Source organism: Plectropomus leopardus, chromosome 8, assembly GCF_008729295.1.
Source record: "Plectropomus leopardus isolate mb chromosome 8, YSFRI_Pleo_2.0, whole genome shotgun sequence".
Lineage (NCBI taxonomy): Eukaryota > Metazoa > Chordata > Actinopteri > Perciformes > Serranidae > Plectropomus > Plectropomus leopardus.
Genome location: NC_056470.1, coordinates 30,364,546 through 30,388,581, shown reverse-complemented (window position 1 = coordinate 30,388,581; position 24,036 = coordinate 30,364,546). Strand labels below are relative to the sequence as shown.

Genomic DNA, 24,036 nt, shown 5'->3' with positions numbered 1-24,036 from the left:
AAACATAAATGTGGAGTTAGCCCTCCAGTTAAGATGTGAATAAGATGTAATAAGCATAATGTGTCTCTCACTGGGAGGAGGTCGAGGTTACTCTAATGAGAAACTCTGTATTCATGTGTCAGTTTGTGTGCGAGTCTGTATCCTGCATGCAAAAAAGAAATAACTGCACGGACTCGCTGCATGATGAGGCGGAGGGTCACATGTAGGGCTAACTGAGTGAACATATGTGTTGTGATATACAACCAGGATGACTCACTGACCCGGATTTGGAAAAAATTCACTGCATTATTTAACACACAGAGACCAGCAGTGATTTACTTTCTGTAGTATATGTACCGCATTATGCCTGTTATGTGATTACAGTCTGCACAAGTGAAATGCATCCACCAGCCCCATTCAACTACATGAGTGATGGAGCAGCTTCTAAAATTACTGGCTGCAAATGGATAGTCAAAGCAAAGTAGACCTATAATCTCCCTCTACAATCTCACAGCATGCTGCTACACAGAGCTGCACTCAGTCTGTCTGCTGATTAAACTACTCGAACACTAACCTTCTTTGCACTCCAGGGCAACACGTGACTCCAGGTTGTCCATTTGCATCTGCAAGCGCTTCAGGGTGAGGTCATTTTCACGCGACTTACGCTTGTATGCGATAAGGACTAGGATGACGATGATGAGGAGGAGGCCTCCGCCGGCAGCGATGCTGACGATGGCCGGGAGGGTCAGCAGGCTGTCAGACATGATGTGGACCGTGCCAGGAGAGACGTGGAGACCGCCGACCTGGACCTGAAACACAAACACACACACATATAATTATAATTAATCTTAAATCAGTGAAGTTTAGAGGAATTTAAAGGAATGCTTCACCTTCTAAATGATCTTTTCTATATTTACTGCCCAACATGGGTTATGTTGATTTTGTGAAGAAAACATTGTTTTGTCATTTGAAAAAAAACATGTTTTTTTTCAGTAATTCAACTTAACATGGGGTGAGTTATTGATATAAAAATGATAATTTGTGGGGTGAAGTATTCCTTTAAGATGTCAAATAAATGTAATGAAGTATAAAGTAGAATATTTGCCTCCTTCATGGAAATACTTAAGCACAAGTACCTCAAAATCTTACTTAAGCACAGTACTTAAGTGACATCATTGACTTGCACCACTGAATTATTGTTTAGCAGCTACTTTAGAACACCACAGGCTGGCTGGTAAAATCTATTTCCAGTTTGATTATTGCTGTGTTTTGGGTGTGATTAATTCATTTACTAACAGTCATTTGGGGGGTTAAGTATTCCTTTAAGTTGTTAACTAAATGTGGTAAAGTAAAAAGTATAATATGTGTGTTCCAAGTACCCAAAAATTGTAAATAAATAAAATAATTGAGTAAATGTGATTATTTGTAGCTACATTAGAACACCAAAACGGTTCTTCTGTGTTTAAATTAAAACACAGAGGCAGACAAAGTATGTTTCAACAAAACCTGATAATATTACCGATGCCAAAACATAGGTAAATATTGCCTGTTGAAATTGATACTGAGTGCAAACACATGCGACCACCTGCACGCTGACGTTGAGAGGGAAATAGTCCGGGGCTTGCACTCAATAAGCGAACAGGCAACTAAAAATAATTGCAGTGGATTCTGGCAGAACCTTTTGACAGCTAGAGCACACTCACGCTGGTCTCCCTTTGACCTCTTTCCTTCTGCTGAATGAACAATGACGAGCGCTCGGATAATGGAGTTTAGAGGCCAGCTATTATGAAGACGAAATCACAAATACAGAGACAGACGGAAATAGAGTGGAAGCGGAAGTTGGAAAGATAGACTGATAAACACAAAGAGCTTTTTTCCAGACTGACCATGACTTTGTATTGTCCGGTGAGGTTGGGCGGCTCGCACAGCAGCTGGCTCTCGGACATGGTGACGGAGCAGGGAGTCTCTCCTATCAGCACAGTGTAGTTAAGCTTCACCCCTCCTGCTGCGGGGGGAACCAGGTTTCTGCCCTGTGGGCACGAAGAGATGGACACAGGGGTGCGAAATTAGGAGGAAATCTCAGACATACAAACACATGGCTCATTGAAGATGAAGACAGTTTAAAAAAACACAAAGCCAATATGTCTCCTAAACACACTGTAAATTACATCCCTAGGTTTTGGCGCAGCTGCGGCCAAATGTGACTTCATACTGAGATCAAACAAGGTGATATATTACACAGTGGCGGTAAGTGGGGACAGCTGGCAATCAGGATGGAAAGATGAAATTTATTCTTCAATGAATTCGAAGTCTTTCAGTTACAAGACTTCTTACAACCAAAATAATGAGAAAAAAATCTAATAAATTATATATATTAAGCTGATATCTAAAGAAAGCAACCACTGAGCAAGAAGAGGAGACAAGATTTTATTATAGGAAGCATTCTGGTTTATGATTATAGTACATGTAGTATTGACCAATCACGGTTGAGCAGACGGTAACAACCCGTCTGGAGAGGTGAAATGCAATCAGACCTAGGATTTGGTGAAATAGTGAAAATCAAATATCAAGATATTTTTAACCCAAATACCTCGATATGGTAACGTAATAATATTGTAGGGTTGATCATTGGTGCGTTAAAAAATATTTACATAATGAGATTTTTCATAATTAATCATCAGTAAAGTGGATATAATGACTAACTGGCAAATAACAGATCAACCTGGTAAATTCATAATATTACATCACCTTATTTTAATGCAGTAATTTGGCATCAGCAGACACTAACGCAAAGAGGCACGGCGGTATGATACGCAAAGAGCGTGTCAGTTTTAGAAGCAGTGGGCCAAAATATGATGTTAACAGAATATTTTGGGACTAAATAACTTGTTAAAAAACAAGATATTTTGCATGTACACAAGTAGCTAGACTTTGGTTCTACAAAGTTGGTTTGTCCTGAAAAACAGCAAAGTAATGTATTTATTTATTTATTTTTATTCAAAAGGGACCGTGTTCAGTTTCAAACATAAATGTCACCATTTGATGCACCATAACAGACACACACGACAAATAATACGAACAACGTTAAATGTTTTGATAAATTTAACCTTTTAAACCCTTGATTTTCACAATCAATTTTAGGTATTATAAACATTTCACCAACATCTTGGTGAAAATTCCCAATTTTCCAGATTTGGAAGGTTTGGGATCTCCAAAAGAATTTAAAATGAGGTTAAATGTATTTGAGCAAAGTTAAGCCGAAACACAGGAGCCAGCGATTGGTCCTGTAGAGTTAAAGAGATTAAAACCAGGAAAAGACGACACTAATCTAGTCTCATATTACGATATCAGTATATTTCCCTGCCCTGCTCGGAGCCCATTGTTTATCAAATGATGACGATTTGGTTTTATAAAAGCTTTTTAAAAAATGCATCTGCATCCATATGCAGTTATCTGTATTTGAAGATTAACAAAAGTGAGCAGTGCAATAAAAAGGAGGTCTTGGCCTTGATATCTGTTTGCTACCCCAGATCTTCTGAAATATTGGCTGTTGCCTCCAGAGGCTTATCATTTTCAGAGCGATAGCCAATGGATACTAAGATTTGGACTGAACCGGTAAATGTTCTGTAGCTTTAAATGCGATCTGTATGGAGATCTGTACCTTGAGAATGATGGGCGATCCTGGTTTTTGTTCTAGGACTCCGGTGGTGCTGAGGGGCTCAAAGTAAGGGTTTGGATAGTAGAGGAGGTTGGTGTTGTTGTAGACCAGCAGCGCCTGCACGTTGTTGAAGATAAACCCAAACTCGTCGGCGTGCTTCACCGTGTCCAGACCTGGATTGTACTCTGCCATCAGGGAGGGAGCGAAGCAGCTCATACTGGTAGTGTTCAACACTTTACACACCTGGGGAGAACGAGTACAGATAGGAGGAAAAAAACATTGAGATGGGGAAGTGTTGCACTCAAACACATCATGCTACGATAACCTGAGCTAACCTGAAATGAAACAAGAAATGTGATTCAGTCATCCAGGATAAAGCAAGACAGCTCAGCACTGCCAGCGTTTCTTTTTCCCCGGCTCCAAAATAAAAGTCCCCATCTTATCCATTGTAAGCCTTCTGTTTGTTTTAACCTAAAGTGCAATCTTAACTGAAACACATTGGTATCAGCATGGACCCTGCAGGGAGCTCAGCAACCTAATAATTGGCATATAAAATCCTCTTTCTTCTCAGAGAAAGAGGATTTATCGACTGTCATTAAATCCATCTTTATTGGAGAGGAAGCCGCCATAAAATCGGAAATAAACTGCCGCCACTGCTCCTCTGAAAAACACTGGAGGACAACAACCACAAAGGATGGAGGCATTGCTCCTCTGTCTCCTCAGGTGGAGGTTGAGCTATGGCTCTTTTATTACTTCTCTCCAGTTTTCCCAGATGAGAGACCTGTCTTCTATCCATCCTCCGCGGCTCAGCTCTAGAGGGAAGGCGAGAGAGGATTGATTGCTGCACAGCACTCTGCTCAGAGAGGTTTTTATCTCCTTTCACTCCCTCCCAGCTCTCTCTCAGGGGAAGAAACTTAATTAGAGGTAAATATCATCAAAGCTGGTGAACGCTAGCGACTACCACGCCTCCTACCTGTTGTCTGCTGCTCGGGAGCGAGCCAGGGAGATCAATGCAAACTCATTCTGTGTAGGCTACATTGATTGTGTTTTGGCCGTGTGGTGCGAGGCGAGCTGCGGGAGAGTGACTTTAGAGGGTGAAGGAGGGACCGTCCTTCTTACTTACTTTGTTACTTTGCTCTTGGGTATAGACCGTAGAGAGTTTTGTGTGTTTTCAACACTGAATCTAAACTTGAAAATAAATTCTAATTTAAGAACTTGGTTATACTGTGTTATAGTGTGTGCATGACTTCAGGCTGGAACTCAGGATTATTCTCATCATCAATTAATCTGTTAATTATTGCTATTATTTTATTTTATTAATCACTCTAATAATTGTTTGGCCTAATAAATGCCAGAGGACATTGAATAGCACTGTTAAAATTTACTAACACCCAAAGATATTCACTTTACTTTGAGTGCATCTACACACTAATATTCCACTATTATTCCAAATATGACAATTTGATTTTTGTCTTGTCTACATTTTTGTTTGTTTGGATATTTTGAATGCGGGATATGATATTATTCAGGCAATTGTTTGGCCTATAAAATGCCAGAAAACACGTCTTAAAATTTCAGCCAAATATGACGCTTCCATAGTCTTGGTTTGTCTAACCAACAGTCCCAAAGATATTCAGTTTATAATGGGTACGTTTTAGGGGTGGGCGAAAATTTGATACAGCATAGTATTGCGATATTCGATACCGATTTGCCAAGTTTAAATTTTTCCTTATTACTTAAATCATTATAAGTAGAAAAATAAATTAAAGGTTTGGTAGCCTTTTAGAATAATAAAACCAATAGACGTCTGAGTCCACTAGATACATTTTGCAGCAAAAAAAGACTGAAGTGTGATAAACTGACCGTACAACTTTATCTTATTAGATAGCACTAATAATACAGAAAAACGGTGATAAATATCAACAAATTGCAATAAGTGTTTTTTGCAATATTCAGCATATTGCAAAACATTTCAAATCACAATAATACTGTAGTGTGTCATGATAATATCTTATCATGGGGCCTCTAACGATTACCCTATGTCTACATGCTCACTAATATTACCGTATTATTCTGAATATGACAATCTCAGAATATGATGTGGATCTGACTGACAGACTGTAGCAACAACTCGCAGAGTTCCTGTCACTCAAAGTGGACCCACAAATGTATACAGACATTAAATATGTATAACTTTCAGCCTTTATAAAATGTAAATGGTTGCATTAAAATATACATAAATAATAAAAATCCCCCCCTGTACAGTTGTCATGAATGATTAAATTAGCTATTGACAATGGGAATACTAGTGGAATATTTGTTTTGATTGGCTATGTAAAAAGCTTATTAAGAATATTGTCTTTTTGAGAATAAGGGCAAAACCAGATGATTTTGGGCATGTATATGTTGATATATAACAAAGAAAAACAACAGATCCTCAAATTTTGAGAAGCTCAAACAAGAAGATGTTTGTTATGGTTTATATGGTATGGTAAAGGCTTTTTGTGAAACCTGGGCTTATGGGTGAAAGAAACACGAATCCAACCTTCCAGCTGTCACAGAAACATACAGAAACACATCTCTACAAGCCTGCTGCTTCACTTTAAGGCCTGAATGCATCGTAGTAGCTTTCCCTGCTCTCGTGGCACTTTTCTTTAGAATTCCCACTTTACAAGCTACAGTAGCAGCGTATGACAAGAGCCAGAAGATAAGCCCTTTTAAAAATAGATAGCACAGGCAGATAGGACTCGTGACATACTTTCAACAAGTTTAGTGAATGCATGGGTGTCACTTCACTGCGAGCCAGAAGTATATAATAGAATCTGAACAACTAAAACCAAATATATATATATGAAAGACACATATCAAACCAGCTAACCCTAAAAAATTGTGTGTTGATATTGTTATTTGCAGTATAACTGTGACTGCTTTGAAGAAAAGATGAATTATTGTGCTATATATGACATTAAGGAGTATATGATATAAATTCCTTATGCCCGCAGTATCACTGTATAGGAATTAAAAGGTTTAACGGATAACAGAGTTCAAGTTAAGTTTGATACATGCTGCTTTCTTACTGTTGGCATGGTGACATGTTACATAGACAGGCCCAGATGCTCCGGCTCCATCCTCGTGACTGTCACGTTGGAACGGCGAGGCATTTGCAAGTCAACTACAGCTCTGACTACCATCTGCTCTGCCGGAGACGGATACTGTGGGCTTTTTTTTTTTTCTTTCTTACACTGTCCTCACTTTCTCTTCCCCTTCTCTCTCTCCATTTTACTTAAATAAATCCTTTCCTTCGCTGAGTCCTGTCAGGATAGAAAACTGCCGCTATCATGTGGGATGTTTTTTTTATTCATTTTTTTTAAAGGCTGTGTGAGTGTGACGTGTGTAAATCCAGAGCGATGAGCCAGTAAATAGTGACGGGTAAATGGGGCATTGTGGGATTTGATAAAGAAAATGGGGTGTTTGGGTTCCTCTGTAAATGTGGGGCGATAAATGACTGTTTTTCAGAACATCACAACACCTCTGAATGACTTCTGCCTTTCAATAGATGGATTGTAAATACTTTTTTATGAATGTATAGTCCATTCTGCATACCAGTGATACTCAGCTTACGGCCTGCCAGCCAAATCTGGCATCCGATAGGGTGCCGGGTGGCCCCTCCACCATTTTCCAATTCACAATAAAAATAAAATGATTCATACTGGGAATAGTTTTTGTATTTTTAACATACACAAGGTGCCAGAGTGCATAAAACAGCATCAAAATGGAGCTTATTTATCAAAAAAAGTGTCAGCTGAGGATCCCCCACACCCCCTGACATAAGTTCTCGCTGAGCCCCTGTTGTCCGAAAATCCCAGTAAGGTTTTTAAATCCTAGAAACATCCTGAAATCCTAGAAACTTCCTAAAATTGAAGAAACATCCTATTATATCAAAAATGTCCAAACATCCTACAAATGTCTTAAAATCCTAGAAATAGCCTTAAATCCTCCAAATGTCCTAAAATTCTCAAAACGTGCTAAAATCCTAGAAATACCCTAAAATTCTAGAAATGTCCTAAAATCCTCAAAATGTCTTAGAATCCTAGAACTGTGTATGCGGCTGCTTTAAGTGACCTGCTGTCATTTTGTAAAAGTGCCCCCAAAGCAAAGCCAGCTGGGTACCCCTGCTGTATACCCTACAAAAGGATTTATAAGGATTACTGGATTTCCAAATACTCTTCTGAATCACAAGATTATTTTTTACTCCAGTCATGCCTTTACACTGCTCCGACTCCAGACAACATGCGTTTTCCCTGTCTTTCTCAATAAAACCAAAGTTCTCTACATATATAAATACACTGATATTGCCAAAAACAAGTATATGGCAGAACATCCATCCCCTCAGGCCATGTGGAGGAGATGCTACACATTGTTCAGCATTGATAAAGTGAATTGAGGTCAACAGATAGAGAAAATAATTGAAATTTTGGCCTCATCTGTCTTCTTTCTCGAGTGCTGGACAGAGCTCGGGTGTTTTAAGGCAGCAACAATCCAGCCCCTCTGGCTGAATACATTACCATGATCTACTGTGCTGCTACAGCCCACTCAACCATTCAAAGGTCTCTGGCCAGGGTTGCAGTGAGAGAGACCGAGGGAGAGAGCGAGCAAGAGAGGAATAAGGGATAAGATGGACTGGTGGTGGAGATGTGCGTAGGAGAAATGTGAGGAGCCAAAGAGTCAAAGGTCATCTGGAGGCTAACATTCGATAGCTAGTCACTGGCTGCTCCGCTCTTCCTGTACTTTGTTACTCCTACACTGTCTATTTTCCTGCCTGCCTGCCGTTACAACCAACCGTTGACGCCAACATTAATTCTAACTCCGGCTCCGATCTGCCCATTAAAGATCTGCGTGGTATTTAAGCGAGTGCAAAGCCAGAGCCGGTACTTTAATTTCCTAAGATGTGTGCCACTTGTGTGAGGGCGTGACTAATTTCAAACACCATCTGTAAGCTCTGCGTCATGCTTTAACAGGTGGCTTTTCTCCTTTTAAAGTTGACATTGAAGATACACAACACACACGAAGTGTCGAGGAGGAAACAGATGATTATCAGGAATTCTATTATGCTGTTGTAGAATATAGGCTAGCTGAAAACTATGTCTACGTCTCACACAACTCCTCCAGTATAATCCAAGTCTTATTTATCCAGTCGCATGCACAGTGCTCATGTATTCTTGCAAAAACATTATGATTTAAAGCACGCCAGTCATGCATGGCTGAGCAGTGTGCCTGGGCATGCATGCGTTTGAACTCTGCTCAAGCAAAAACTCATACACGTTTGTGCTCAGGCACACTCAGGGCGCGCGACGCGTAGGCGGAATTGTTTTTATATTGGATTGTTTTTTTTGTTTTTTTAGAGAAAATGCATGTTTTTGGACAACTTCACTTCAAAAAATTATTATGCTACTAAACTGCTTTCTTGGTTATGTTCTTTTAGCAATGTAATTACTGCTTGGATTACCTTTGGGGACGATGTTTCTTTCTTTCATTCATGCACTGTGTAGGCTTCGTGGGAAGGTGGTTAGGGAGGATGCTGAGTGTACAAAGTGCAGGACTTTGGCACTAGAGCTTTGGGTTCATGTCCAGACTCTTATCTCAAGCACTTTAGTCAGGGAGAGATCCTGCTAATGGTTAAATAGCAGCAATTGCATACAGCACCCATGCATACAGCTTACGATGCAAAATCATTGTGAACATGTAAATTGTTCTGAGTGTCCATTATTACTGCCTTTAGTAATAGTCGGCGTCTCTGGTGCTCAGTGGATCAGACAATCAGCCTAACTGGCCGAGGCGTGATGGGAGTCTGGCACACCCATGCTCAACACTTTCTGTGATCAGCAGCAGCTGCAAATGCACCCGATGTGCCGGGCCCGACACTCAGTCCAGGCGTCTTAAGTGAGGCAAATACGGCAGATGAAATCTTCCTGGGACAGGGAAATGTTCCGGAGCCGGAAAATAACCCTTTTAGCTTTAATCAAGATTATGATAAATGTTTCAATTGTGAATCCTGTGACAGATACAGAGCATTTCACAAAGAAAATTGTCTTTTTTTCTCTCCTCTCCTGCTTTCTTTGTGAATCTGCGCAGGTGACATGAGCGAGGGAGAGAAGAGAGGCAATTTAGAGGGAGACAGGTGATCATTTGAAGACTGGCAGACAGACAGCGGCTCTTATTGCTATAGGCTGCTCTGCTGTTTGCCTTCCTCCAGTGACAAAAGGGGAAAGGGGTAGACGGGGAAGAGGTGGGATGAAGGATGGGTAATTGTAACCTTAGCATTTAATAGAAATTCATTCTCGGTGGCTGTGGGGCCAATCAAGGCAGTGACACCGGCTTCTCTTTGCGAGGCGCTAGGTGGGGAGTTGGAAGAGACGACGCAGAGTGGAGATGAACAACTTGCTTTCAAAGCCTCGGAAACTGACAAATCAGACAGCACAGCACCCACACATATGAGTCAAATCCCATTTCACCAGGTCTCCAGGAGTCTCTCACTCATCTAATGTTTTTTTTCCTTCACCTCTCTAAACATAAAACAGCACAGATCTGTCTTTTACTTGTAATTACTGCCGTTTCATAACTCACAAAGGTCTTTTAGGGAAACTGTGTCCTTACAAAACGTAGCACAAAAAGCCCACGGCAGAGTTATGATTTTTAGTAAAGGAGCATTCACTAAGCAAGTCAGACACTTAAGGCCAATTTTAGAATGCTAATGTCGGGGACGGGAGGTCGGGCTTGCAGAGGGGGAAAGGCACGTTGGGACAAATCTGTGTGGGATTCTACAAGTGAGATGTGACATTAAGGTCATTTTTGTGCATGTATCTATGTTTACTAACCTGTCCTGATATCCTCTGAATGAAGATTAAGAGAAGAATGTGTTAAGTCTCCTGCAGACTGTGAGATTTTTGCAATCATATATGTTAAGTGCAGCTACACTGTATGAAATGGATCTTAATAAACATCAAATTTGATGTATGCAGACTGTACGATGACAACGCCTACTGAATTGCAGGCTACAACCTACATCCATTGACGTCAAGACACATGAACAAAACACTGTTGTGTGCGTCATCCATTTATAATGCTGTAGTGGCAAAAGCATCATGTAAAGAAAGAAACCGAGCCCTCGCTATAGCAGCATTTGTCTCAAAACTGTGAGAAGAGGAGTAGGAGGAGAATAAAGATGCGGTCGTGGCTGGGGAAAAGAGGCTAACTTGGCATGTCAATTTTGCAATGAGAGCTCAAAGTACGTATTAGCATCTACTAGCATTTAGCATTCAGCAGCGTCACACTGATCATTGCGTCATTTCATGCTGCATTTCTGTCGGTTGGTTAGTAGACGTAAGTTGTAACAGCAGTAACAGTGAGATTCTTATCCCAAATTTCTGACACTAAGTTTGAACGAATGACTGTGACAACTGCCGTCCTTGAAACTCTCACTGTGGGATGCAGGACCAGCATGTTAGAGCCACAACCAAAGATATCACCACATTTATGTCACGATGGTCATCTTTCATCAGGGACAGTCCGAAATGACACAGTGTACACCGGGCTTAAGACCAGTTACAGTCTCTGCCAACTTGTGTGTTCTGTGCGACAGTAAACATGTATTTAGAGTATGACTTAGTGTGTGAATGCATTGGGTCATTTGTCAAGTACTCTGAAGTATCTTTGCAAACTAGAGGCCTTATCATTGATTAGAGTACTGGTGCACAGTTGGAGGTCAGGATCTCAACATGGGGTCATTAGATAAATATAAGAGGTGAGACTTCAAACTGCAGGGGAGCCAGGGAAAGCTTGGCTCCTCTTAATAAGACACGAGCTCCCCTGAAAACATAGTTTGAAAGTGAAATTTGGAGGGTTTCTAAAATGCTGAAGAAAATTCAGTTTTGTTTAACATTTCAAGAGAGAAATAGGCAATGCAGTAACAAAATCTTGACTCATATTTGATCAATGCTGCCTAGTTTGAAAGTCTGACTGCAGTTTACAAGCAGTGACTGAAGTGATTGACGGCTTCGTTAGAGACTCCTCGGCTCTGTTTTGCTTCACATGCTGTTAGGTCATTAGAAGCCTACAAGGCAGTAGAGTTAGCAGACAAATACACATTTTCTTTATAAAGTAACTGTTAACCATGTAACACCACACTGTACAGCGAGTGGGTCATTATGGCAAAATAAACCTCGACAGAGTGATGCAGGTCCCAAACGCAAAAAAAAAGTTATTACAACTAAATCATAGTGTATTATGAACATTAATTAAATGTTCATATACTGTTTAAAGAGGGCTTAAGTGTTGAAAAGTATTCAAATAAAAATAATGGATAATACTTACCTGCTGAAAACATGACAGGTTTGGGAACTATTGTGTTTGTTTTTGTGCTGTTTTAGTACAGTGGAAAAGTGGAAAAAGTGCTCTTTGGTTAGACTTTTCTCCACTCCTGTACTCAGTGGAGTAAAGTCTAACCAAAGAGCACTTTTTTTTCTCCTCCTCTCTGCAGCTCCTCTCATTCTCCTCCTCACCTTTAGTCCATCCGTCTGCCCTCACAACCTTTCCCCAGACCACGGAGAGGAAATCCCATCCTCTTAATTAAACAAGGAGCCCCAGGACAGGGGCTCAAATGCAATTTGTAACGATTTCCCACAGCCAGGACTTTGATTATACAAGGGCTCTTTATGCTGACCAAAGACTTCTGACCGCAGTTAATCTTCCATTGAAACCCATTAGGAGTCTCCTCGCCCCCGACCACGCACACCTCCAACTTTCCCCCCGATGACCCACCCACACCGCTCTCCTCAAACTCTCCTTCAGTCAGCGCCAAGTGTTGTTCAGGATGATTTGTATGTGACAATATAACACAACAGAGCTTAGCAGGATGTGGAGCTGAGATTTAGCCGGAAGAAAATTTAGGGTAAACTCTTAATTAAATACTGCATGCGACCACTCTCACTGCCAGCTGCATTATTCAGACGCTCGTTGGAGTGCTTGAGACAACTGGGTTCAAGCGGAAGTTAGGGAAGCGTAGAAAGCTGGAGGGGCTGTTAGAAGAGATAGTACTCTTCTCTTTTTTTTTTTTTACCCAAGCTAAACATCACTTAGCTTGCTTGTATAGCAGTATTTGGTGAGTCAAGCAGGACCTCGTTAGCGTGTATTTTGCAGCATGTGTAGGTAGTGTGTGTATTCAGGGAGTATATGCAGTACGATTAGGACAGTGTAGTGTAGAGATACTCAACTTGCTTTGCTTAGGGGCCACTTTTGCAAAATGACAAGAGGCCAGAGGGCAGTCGCAGCAGCCCTATACATGTTTCTAGGATTTTTTGGACGTTTTTAGTATCGAAGGAATCCTAGAAACATCTGAGGATCTTAGAAACACCCTAAAATCCTTAGATGTTTCTATGATTTTTTGGACACTTCTATGATTTAGGACATTTCTAAGATTTTAGGATGTTTTGAGGATTTTAGAGCATGTCCAAGAATTTAGGATGTTTCAATGATTTTAGGGCATTTCTTATATTTTAGAAAATTTCTAGGATTTGTGAACATTTTAGGATTTTAGGACATTCTAAGGACTTTTGGACATTTCTAGGATCTGAACACATTATTAGGATTTTAGGATGTTTCCAGATTTTAGAACTTTACCGGGATTTTCAGAAAGTAGAGGCCTAGCTTGGACCTCTGTCAGGGGATTTCTGTTCTGATGCACTCTGGCACCTAATATATACTAAAAGTACAAAAACAATTCCCAGTATGAATCACCATATTTTTTAAAGATTTGGCGCATGAGCCATAAGTTTAGTATCACTGGTGTAGTGGTACTTACGTTGACAGACTCTCGGCCGGCGTATTTGACTCGGATCCTGGGCTCCTGAACCACGTCCAGATTGGTCCCTGTCACCATCAGGGGGGTGTGACCACTGAAGGAAAAAACCACAAGTATACCCAATTTTGTTTTTTATTTTCCATGATTTTTTTTTTATAAGTGAAGGTTCAGGCAGCAAGACAAATTCCAATTCCAATTCCATTTTTCAGTTGCTGATAATAGACCCAATTTATTCCATAGATTAAAAAAAAACATGTTTGTCTAATGACATCTCATTTCTCTGTCTTAAAAATTCAAGAGGAAAAAAGAGAGATTGAAAGACAGTAAAAGAAAATGAAAAAATAAAGTCAGATGAAAAACAGAAAAGTAATTCAAAGGCAGTTCAAGACTAAACTTTCTAACCCTAAAGTACCTCGTCAGAATATTCACCATCAGTCGAAAATGAGCGCATCAAACCATCTTTCATCCTCAGTTTCTTTTAAGAGATAATAGCCTTTGGAGTGGGGGATGATTAGAGATGCTTTTTAGACGACTTCGCCAGCTACAATCAACTGGTGCAGATTTGTGTTTGAAATACCAAAGGCAGCTCAAGCATGTACGGATACAGTCAGTGGTGGTCCTGGGCTTCATAACACAGCCGCACAAACAAAGCATGCAAACAAAGCAGTAGAGGAAACTGCTGGATGTGCAGCGCTCCCTGCAGCTGTTTGGGTTGTTGGTGATGTTTGTTGTTTTTTGATGTTGTGCTCGTCAATGTAGCGTGCAGAATGAAGATGATAGCGGCAAAGAGTTGTTGCAATAATAGCTGTCAGATGGGTCTGTGGCATTAGTGCTGCAGGTTCACTATAATATTGTTTGAGTTACTGTAGATGGCCCTCCTGCTGTCTATAGGCTCATTAAATTAAATACTTGGCTACTCACACACTGACTGCTCTTGCTCTCTCTTAAAGGAAGAATTTTGGATTGTTTCAAAGTAGGGTTGTATGGGGTACGTGTCGATAGTCAGCGTTTCACTTACTGCAGATTGCGGTCAGTTCGCCCCCAGTTTGGAAAAGCCAGCAGAAGCTACACGATGTGATGCTGTGAAGGGGTCTGCATCAAAACATATCTTAGCTACCTAAAAAAATCTGTTCAAGTGTTAACTAAATTTGGAAAGATGATCAATATGACGCCCTTCCTCATCTCTGCCTCCCTCCATTTCCCCTCTCCTCTCCCTCTGTTCCCTCTGACACTTGTGCTGCAGTGTCCCCTTCGCTCCGTCTCTAAGCCCGAGCCATCTGCTGTAGACTCACACCTCTGATAGCACATTGTTCTACTAAGCCGCTATTTCATCTTCATCCCTCCCTTCCTTTTAATTAGTAGTGTATGGTGTATGTGTATCTATCTGCTGGAGACGTTCAACAGATGGATCAACATCGAGTTCGATAGGAGAATCTCAGCCTCAGCAGTAACTATCCGCTCCAATCTGTGAGCTGTGGCAGTTCTATCAGATCCGGAGTAATTGGAAGAGAAGCGAACAGTAATTGAAAGTGCAATATTGACTTGTGTCTGCTTATTGCCACTGGCCTGGTTTGGCTGACTCTAAAGCTCCGGATGAGGGGGAAGGAAATCCTCACTCTGGGGTGAGAGAGGCTAAAGGTTCAATGGTGAGGATGTGGAAAAACTTGAATCTTGCGTGTACATGTCTGTGGAGTGTTTAAGTGTTATGGCTTTACCTTGCAATGCTCCAGTCTGGTTCAATGCGCTGCACGGTGGGGTCTTCAATGTAGTCGAAGGTGAGGCTCTCCCTGATTTGGGCATGGTCCACGCTCACACTGATCTGCACCGGGCCGACCCCAGACAGGGAGGGGGCAGAGTAGCACACTATCTCCGTCATGGTCCGTCTACAAGGGAAGCGCAACAGGAATTATTTAAAGGTCCAGTGTTTAGGATTTAGGGGGATACATATAGACAAAAACAGAATATAATATAATAGGTTAAGTATGTTTCCTTTTTTGTATAACCAGGTAAGAATATACATTGCTGTTGTTGTTGAGATTTTTATTATACAGTATTATTTAGTGTTTTAAACCGTTTTAATCAACTTGGTCTGTTTGTTTTGGGCAGGAAGAGACCTTTGTCATCTGGATTGAACAATGAGCACTAAAGAAATTCTATCTGGGAGAAGTTTCAGCTTGTTGCAATCTGTAGTCCTCGCTGCTAGAGACCACTAAATCCCTCTAAACTGTTACACACTGCTCCTTAAACTCTGTATAAAATACAGACATCCGTATGGAAAGCTACATAAGTGCAGAAAGCACCTGCATGTTTTGCAAAGTCATATCAAAGATACACTTTATGCATGATTTATTCATTTATGAACATATGGCTTCAGTTTAGATGAGAAAAAACACCTCCTACTAGAACAGAATACATTATGCGTTTTGCACTTCCAGTCTTGTTCTGTAATTATGGGAGTTAGCAACAGCAACAAACAACTAAACCTGTCATGGTAAAAATAAATTGGAGCTTTAATGACTGCATGGAAGACATTGCAAAACAAACTCCTAAACATGGAGAAAAAACTCAATTTTTCAGACTTTTCTAACCTCCACCACTCTGATATGTGCTTCTGTGCTTTCCCCTCCCTCTACCTTCCCACCCCCTGAATTTGTCCCAGTTCATTAGCAGAGGGGAGCTTGTAGTCGAACGGCCACCCCTCCATCCTCGTCTCTCTCCCATGCCAGGAACACAGTGGAGAAACACAAACCAGTAATTAGCCCCATATCTCATTAAAGCTGGCTTGACTCCTCAACCTTACAACATTACAGTCAGACTACTGTGGAAGGGCTTAAAATAGATGCCTACAGGAGAGGAAAGTAGAAGGAGGACGTGTGAGAAGAGAGGGAACGAGGGACGGGTGGAGGGAGATGGAAGAAACAGTGAGAGACAAGAGAGTAGGAAAAAAAAAACAGTGGAGTGAGACCAGATGAACAAATTGATGAATGTGAGGGAGGGGGTGGATGAAAAAGATCCATAGGAGCAGCAGGTTTTCTGGAAGCTATTATTATAGGGGTTTAATGCAGTAGGTCATCAAAACCTTATTAAGATTTACACAAGTTTCTGAGTGAGGGAGAGAGAGGCTTTCCCCTCGGGGATTTCTCTGTAATATCAAGGGAGAAAAATACAAGAAAGCTGTGAAATATAGCAGCTCTATAATGGGAATAAAACACATCATCTTGGGAACAGGCTCTTTTTTTTCTGTTTTTCATTTGCTCACAGAACGCCATATAGCTAACAATTTATGACAGTGATGTATGTAGCAGCTCAAAACAGTTCGAGAAACTGAGTCAAAGTCAAAATTGCAATACTATCTGTATAATCTATATATATTTGAGGCATAGATGCATGAAATATTTTGATTTGAAAAATTAAATACGAAATAATATTCAAAGAGGAACTATTTCACTCATATTCCAGTGGGAATATGATCCAAAATTAGGCAGAAATTACCAACATTAGCGACCAAGTTTATATGTTTTACTGATGTTAGCATGTACAGCTTCATTTAGCAGTATAGGATACGCCATGCCTGGAGCAGATAAATACACAATATAAACCATATTTATACAGAAACGTCATTCAGTAGCCAGTAAAATAAAATAAATTGTTTTCCTACATACGTTTTAACCTTATTATTTGAAACTTTGGCCATCCCCTCTGAAAAAAAAACAGCTTAACCACCTCAAACTGATCAAGCTGTTTTTTTTCAGCAGGGATGTTTAATGTTAAAATCCTTCATTTTAACACTAAAAGGCTTTAAAGACACAAAAAGAGAAAAGCATTATAGGTATAATAATATAAAGAAAGCAATAATATATAAAGACCTACTGGGAAACACTGAAAGCATGACAGAAAACAAAGACAGATGGACTACGAAATGTTCCTGTTGCTTTCCACTTCTCTGTTTTTACACTCTCTTTATCACTTTATGTAGGTGACAACTTAACATTCACAATGAGTGGATTAGTTTCACTTCATAATATCCGCATTATACTGCAATGATGAAACTGTAAACTGTGAAATTCAAATTCATGTCTTTCATTTGCACCTTACTGAATACCTTTCCACCTCATCCTAATGGGCAAGTACAATAAAAGGCCTTTCTGCGTGAATAGACTGTGTTAAACAAAAGCCTGATTATGCCGGCCGCTTTGGCAAATTAAACTTTATGAGTGACTAATAGCACTTTTATGGCATAAATGTGAGCAAGAGGGAAGCCTCACCCAAAGAACTCGCACGTCTGGTTTCCAAACTGAACGTTGACACTACTGCCGGCGCCGAGGTTATCTCCCATTATGGTCACTTTGGTGCCCCCAGACTCTGGACCTCTGTTTGGGGACAGACCTGTGACTGTGGGAGTCTACAAGACAGAGAGATGCAGAGAAAGAGGGGTTAAGAGAGCAAATAAAAGGAAGAGGGAAAGAACTTAAAGAGGAGGGACCAAAAGGCAGCATTAAAAGATGGATATTTTCTGGAGTAAAAAGGGCAGCATCTCTGCGGTGCCTCTTGAAACCTTCACGTATTATCATAGATCCCCGGCAAATTACAGTTATTCATATTGCCAGGCCGATGGCAGTGGAGTGCAGTGCTGGTGGGAGAAAAGAGGATAAAACCAGGAGCTCTTAGAGTCCCTGAGAGATCCTTCTCCTCGTTTGTGTGTGTGTGTGTGTTGGGTTGTGTCTGAGTGAAGCTTTTTAAAGACAGTCTGAAAATAACTAGTGTTTACAGCTGCAGGCAGCTCGCCCGCCGTCACACAGACAGATGGAGAAATATTCGAGCAGACAGCTCGTCATAGTGAAACACACATGCAGTATACGCACAGTTGAGCGCACGCGTGCACAGACATAAAAGGACAATTTAAAAAAACAACTAAATGCACACTGTCATTTACGCTGCCCCTTTGCCAAGTGTCCGAGTATTGCTGGCTGAAAAGGGCGGTTATATAGAGAGGGTTTCTTGTTGGGAAAATTGAAGAACGTTCCTGTGATGGTTTCTTGCAGTACAAGGGAATTGCAAGTGGTGCCAATTCTAGCTCTCTGCAATGTATTCTTCAAGGAATTCCACTGCTTCCCAGAGTAGCAGCTGTAACACTGGTGAGAGAAAAAAGTAGCCGTGCATTTACATTTTACAGAGCCAAGAGCATCAAACTGTCAGCTATGTGTGACTTCCAGGATGCAGGCTAAAGCAGGTACCCTGAAAACAACAGTGGTAATTACTGGCTGCTGTTAATTGTTAAGGGAGTGCTAATTGTGAAGGTGTGAGCGAGCGCAAATGGAAAAGTAGATTATCTGTTAGCTGCAGGCTGAGCAGACAGCAAATGACAGAGACGGGGAAGTGGTGTGCACGAACGTGTGAGAATGGGGAGCAGATAATGTTTACCTGCCGAGCGCAGAGCTGCTTTCCATTTTAGCAAGCTGATTGTTCATTTGTCTTTCTTATGACCCTGTCCGCTATCCAATCACATTTGGACGAGCGATTGCCTACGGAATTGACCCAAAACACTGCAAGAGCTCCAAGAAATCTTAGAATATATTATTCTGCTCCCCATCAATTGAGCATTTTTTCACTTAATGGAAAAAAAACCAAAACACTGATTTGCAATCTCTTCAGTATATGAGGCGATATTAATTTAACTTCATGAGCCCATCTCAATAAAGGCAAACAGCATCTACATCCAGAGATCTGCAGAGTTAATGAATGAAAAACCCTGCGCTGTTTATGGAAGAATAACAAAATAACAAGTAAGCATACACAGTGCTGCTTAATTACACTCCTGGTAAGCATAGCAACTCGCACATCGTTATTTGCCCGTGGCGCACTAACAATTACTTTGCAAGAAAAAGACAAATCACTTTTAATTGAACTAACTGTATGTTTTGTATCACTTTAATGCGGGTCTTGTCTGGTATTGAGTACAGCACAATTTATAATGTACTTTATGGCTCAATCCCATTTTTTATCTTTACGATTTCCCCTCATTTTTAAGTGCCGCTACGCCCCCTTGGAACAAAGTTACAAAGGGTAGTGATCCTATGAAATAGGACAAATGGTGTGATCCATTTGCATTGGGAGGTCGGAATAGATAACCGCAGAATGAGTCCTAAAATGAGTGAGCATTTCAGCACTCGATGGGTTTTTGATTAGATGCCTGAAAGCAAGTCTGTGGTTAACACTAGTTTAAGAGACTTTTGCATGTTGTTCTTCGACATAAAATACATCAGTAAATACCCAACTTTGAACTTTGAGCTCTTATGTGTCTTAGAAAAAGCGGTTACTCACACTACAGGACGTTGTCACACTGAGCCATGCTGAACACGACTTAACAGTCTCGATGTGGTGATCACGCTGCGTCATGCAACTGTAGTGCAGTTTGTATATAGCCTAATTTTAGCTTTTTAATTCTGGCGATTGCATTCAGCTTTGAAAAATCCTAAAAGCCTTGTTTATTTGTGATTAATTCAAAATGTATAAGTATAATAAACGTTTGTACCACAGTTTAGCGGCAATAATCCAAAATCCAATGGAAAAATCCCATAGGCTTTTTGATAAGGGGACCTGGGTGATGCTTATTTGCTCATGGCCCTACAGAAAAACATAATTTCTGCAGCACTCTACTTCCAAGTTTTCAGTTGGAAATTTAAACTTGAACACCCCCTGAAATTAGGTTTCAAATTCAGAAAGTCGGAGAAACCTTACCAGCTGTTTATTAGCACTTTTGTGTTATTTGTGTTGTGTAACAGCGGTACACACAGTCCTTTCCAACTTCTATCTGTGGACATGTTGGTACAGTGTTTGTATTTGCAAAATAATAAAAATGTGTTGCTAACAACTGGTTTAGCGAAAAGTGGCAGAGGCTTCCTTGAAAGGACAGGTAGTACCAAGGAAGCATCTTTAACTTTGAGAAGCACTGAGTTTCGTGTGTGCCTCTGAAATACCTACGTTTGGAGGCAATGTAGCCCTAAAACTTGGACATACCCGTCTACCCCATCAAGAATCGGGATACCCTACCCCAAGACTACCCATAGAGCCTTTATAACAAGATACAGAGAAAAAGGGTGTATTTGCAGTCATACCACAAAGGAGTAGTGTTGCGAGGAGCGAGCCCTGAGTTCTGGTCTGCACTCTCCAACGCACAGCTGGACTGGACCAGGTCGGCTGTCCGCATGAGCTGCGTCCATCACACATACAATCCTGCAAAAGATACAAAGTAATTCATTAAGATCACCGTTCACAACAAAAATGAAAAGCAAAAGAGATGAACAGAAGAAGACTCAATTTTTCTTAAAAATAACTTTAAGTGTAGAAGTTGTCTATATGTTTGAATGCTTGAGCGAAGTTGGGAGAAAGTAATCAAAACACTTCTCTGCTTGATATCGATTTATCTCTCACTCTAAATGCAATTTTCTTTTGTTGTCTCACTCATTTCATTACGGGGCACATCCAGACATCGACCGGGACCCCCTCGATGACAGTCTTTAAATGAGACCGCTGCTCCTCCTCCCTTGGCACTCCAACACACCCAACCCAAGCGAAGTAAATTTCCCTCCAACAACCACCGCCCCCCCCACAGCGCCGGTGCTGTGCCAGCTCGGCACATCTAATGTAAATCACACAGCGGGATCAATACAGCTTTATGGTACCATGTGATCAGGTGTTGCCCAAACGCTGCAGGTGACTAGATCAAATGACATAATAAAATGAGGACGTCTATTGATCAGCTTTGCCAGGGAGTAGTAAAGTACAAGAAGCGATCAGAGTGTGGAAAGAGATAGAATATGTGGTGAGGCAGATGGCAGGGGCAGAGGCAGCGCAGACGTATTTTTTCTTCCAGCGCTGATCGTCTGAATTACAACAAATGGCTTTCAGAGCTTTGTTGGATGAAGTATGTGGAAGAGAGTGGCTAAAGGAGGATTTACTCACTGACAGAACTGATATTTTTCTTCACACAAGGCCTCAGAGAAATAGAGACTTGCTTGCTTTCCGCATCTGAAGGCGTACTACACTGGTCCTTTGTGAAGCGACTTATTTAGGGGGATATGTTTGCCTTTTTTAAAGTGAAAATTCAATTGTGTGTTCTCAGTCTCCATCAAGAGGCCCACGCTTTCCGTTAAACCTGAGGGTTGCTTTTAAACTGAATTCTTACTAATGAGGACTCAATTTGGCCACAACGGAAATGCTGCAGCCCTCAGAAAAAATATACTTTCTGACTGCTGAAAAACACAAAAGTTGAGACTTTTCTTCAATGCAGGAGTGGCTTTCACACACGCCTCTGAAGTAGCAACATAAAAGACACATAAATATGTATGTTTCTTTTTCTTTTTTTATCCAATCCAATCCAGTCCACCCTGGTGACTGAATTAAGCCTCAAACAAACAATTGCGGTCAAATAGGGACATGCTTATAATGAACCTGCAGCTAATATGACCCCGAATGGCTCTTTGAATAAAAATCCAGCTCAGAACATCATCACAAAGACTCCAACTCTTTCAAAGTTGGACTAAAGGGGTCAGAGGTTAGTTTTTTAATTTCGCTCAGTCTTTTTTTTTACATGCCATATATAAATGAATTCCCTAGCTTGTCCCCAATTGGATTAAAGTGCTGTCAGATCAGTGCACTGCTGACAAATTGTACCCTACAGCCAAGTGGCACATAGTGAATTTTAATTACAACTGCCCAGTAAAGAGCAGAGAACCACAGGCATACTGTATGTCACCAACGCTATTCATCAGCGGCCCTTATATGTTTCACATACAATCAAAAGTTGAAAAAAATTGTGATTTAATGACCAAAATAACCGGTATGTGGAAAGAAATAGTGCAGGTACGTGTGTGTGTGTGCGACATATGTATACCATGAGACTGTGAGTATGTGAGTTACAGCGGTGGTGCAGTGCTGAGCTGTTCTCTTACTGAGGGCAGAAGTAGGCCAAAGAAAGAATTAGGGTTAAAGGCTCCTCTGAGAGCCATGACTGTGATAGCTTGTGTGAGTGTCTGTGTACATAAGTGTGGGTGTATATGTGTGTCAGCTGTGCCTCAGTGCATTGCTATACTGTACATTTACAACTTTACATTTTCTCAAACTGATCCCAAGTCAGTGGAGGGAGGAGAATTTCACACTAAGTGAAATTAACGAGGCTGATTATTTCTGAGCATTTGACATTCCTCTCAAAATATTCTATTTCTACTGGAGCCTGTGATCTGTATATATTACCCACGTAACCTGGAAGGCTGCTATCACCTGACCAATGCACCGACGGGAGTAAAGATGGAGTAATAAAAAGAGCAAAAGCCCACATAAGGAGGCAGGCTGGGGTGGTAGATCGGTCAAACAGACACAGGACTTTCCCTAAAAGACCAGTATTTGTTAGGACTCATCAGAGGCTCCACAATATCATAATACTTATGCCACAAAACAATATTATTATTTTTTAAACATGTTGCAAAATGCAGAGTATTGCAATAACATATATTGTGATTTATTATGTTTTTTCAACTGCAAACAAAGCCCCATATAATTATTTATTTAATAAGTATATATAATTCAAAGTATTATTATTTTACCCTATAGTAGCTGCATAAAGAGTGTGTTTAGCACTAATTGTATAGCACCTACCATGAAAACAAACACCAGAATTGAACCTAATCAAACTATGTTAATATATATTTAGGATAAAGCCTTGTAGCAGTGTGCGTGCACATCCTCGCCTTTCCCTTGCGAGGTGTGCATCTCCAGGGGAGGTCGAACAACCCCAAGGCTCTGGGTTTCTCACTCAACACACGTCTTTGTGTCTAGCCAAGGGGGAGACAGGCAAGTTGTGAAGCATAGGCAACGTTTCATTAGTTCAGGGTGAGCGGGACAGGCTTTAACGTGATGTATGCACAGCATGGGACAATTAGGGAGGTAAACACAAGTAAACACACACAGCTGTTGTGGGATTGTTGATGACTAGATGAGCTGCAGAGAGAGAACTGGGCAAGTGTGCTGCAGGGGGGAGAACAGGGACGTCAGGGCCAGACTGCCTGGACCTGCTCCAGTCTTCATTAAAGGCAGTGGTGTCAGGAAAAACAGCTTTTTGTCACAGTGCACATATTTATCAGAGTTTGTTAGCTGTTACACTCCAAACATAACACATGAAAAACCCAAGTCCAGATGCAAAGTATTATGGGTGTTAATAAGGAATTTAAGGCATATCATCATATTGCTCTGTACTGTCTGTAAGGAGATTTGTCAAGAAATTTGTGATGTTTTACAAATTGGAGTAATAAATACCACTTAAAAATGTACTAGATGCATTATGAACAACATATGGCAAACAATTTCTCAACAGATGTCACTTAACTTAAAGTGTAAAGTCTCCAAACATTACAAGCAGCCATTCTAAAAATCTGCATTAATTGAAATGTTGTTGTACTGTGCTAAAGTAAAAATCTACTTTTTTCCATGCAACTTTAGACTTTTACTTCACTGCATTGTCCTTTTTACTTTACTACAATTATCTGTT

At 40.7% G+C, this 24,036-nt stretch overlaps 1 protein-coding gene across 1 annotated transcript in view; it reads right to left on the bottom strand.

Moving 5' to 3' along the window:
* The window catches only part of plxna2 (plexin A2), a 266,646-nt gene that overhangs the window by 44,079 nt on the left and 198,531 nt on the right, over positions 1-24,036 (bottom strand). Inside the window, exons 13-19 of the mRNA XM_042491079.1 lie at positions 20,609-20,726; positions 17,759-17,895; positions 15,209-15,376; positions 13,494-13,587; positions 3,641-3,880; positions 1,866-2,009; positions 554-788 (exon numbers count right to left, since the gene is read on the bottom strand). Coding sequence (XP_042347013.1) covers positions 554-788; positions 1,866-2,009; positions 3,641-3,880; positions 13,494-13,587; positions 15,209-15,376; positions 17,759-17,895; positions 20,609-20,726 — 1,136 coding nt within the window. The remainder of the gene's footprint in view (positions 1-553; positions 789-1,865; positions 2,010-3,640; positions 3,881-13,493; positions 13,588-15,208; positions 15,377-17,758; positions 17,896-20,608; positions 20,727-24,036) is intronic.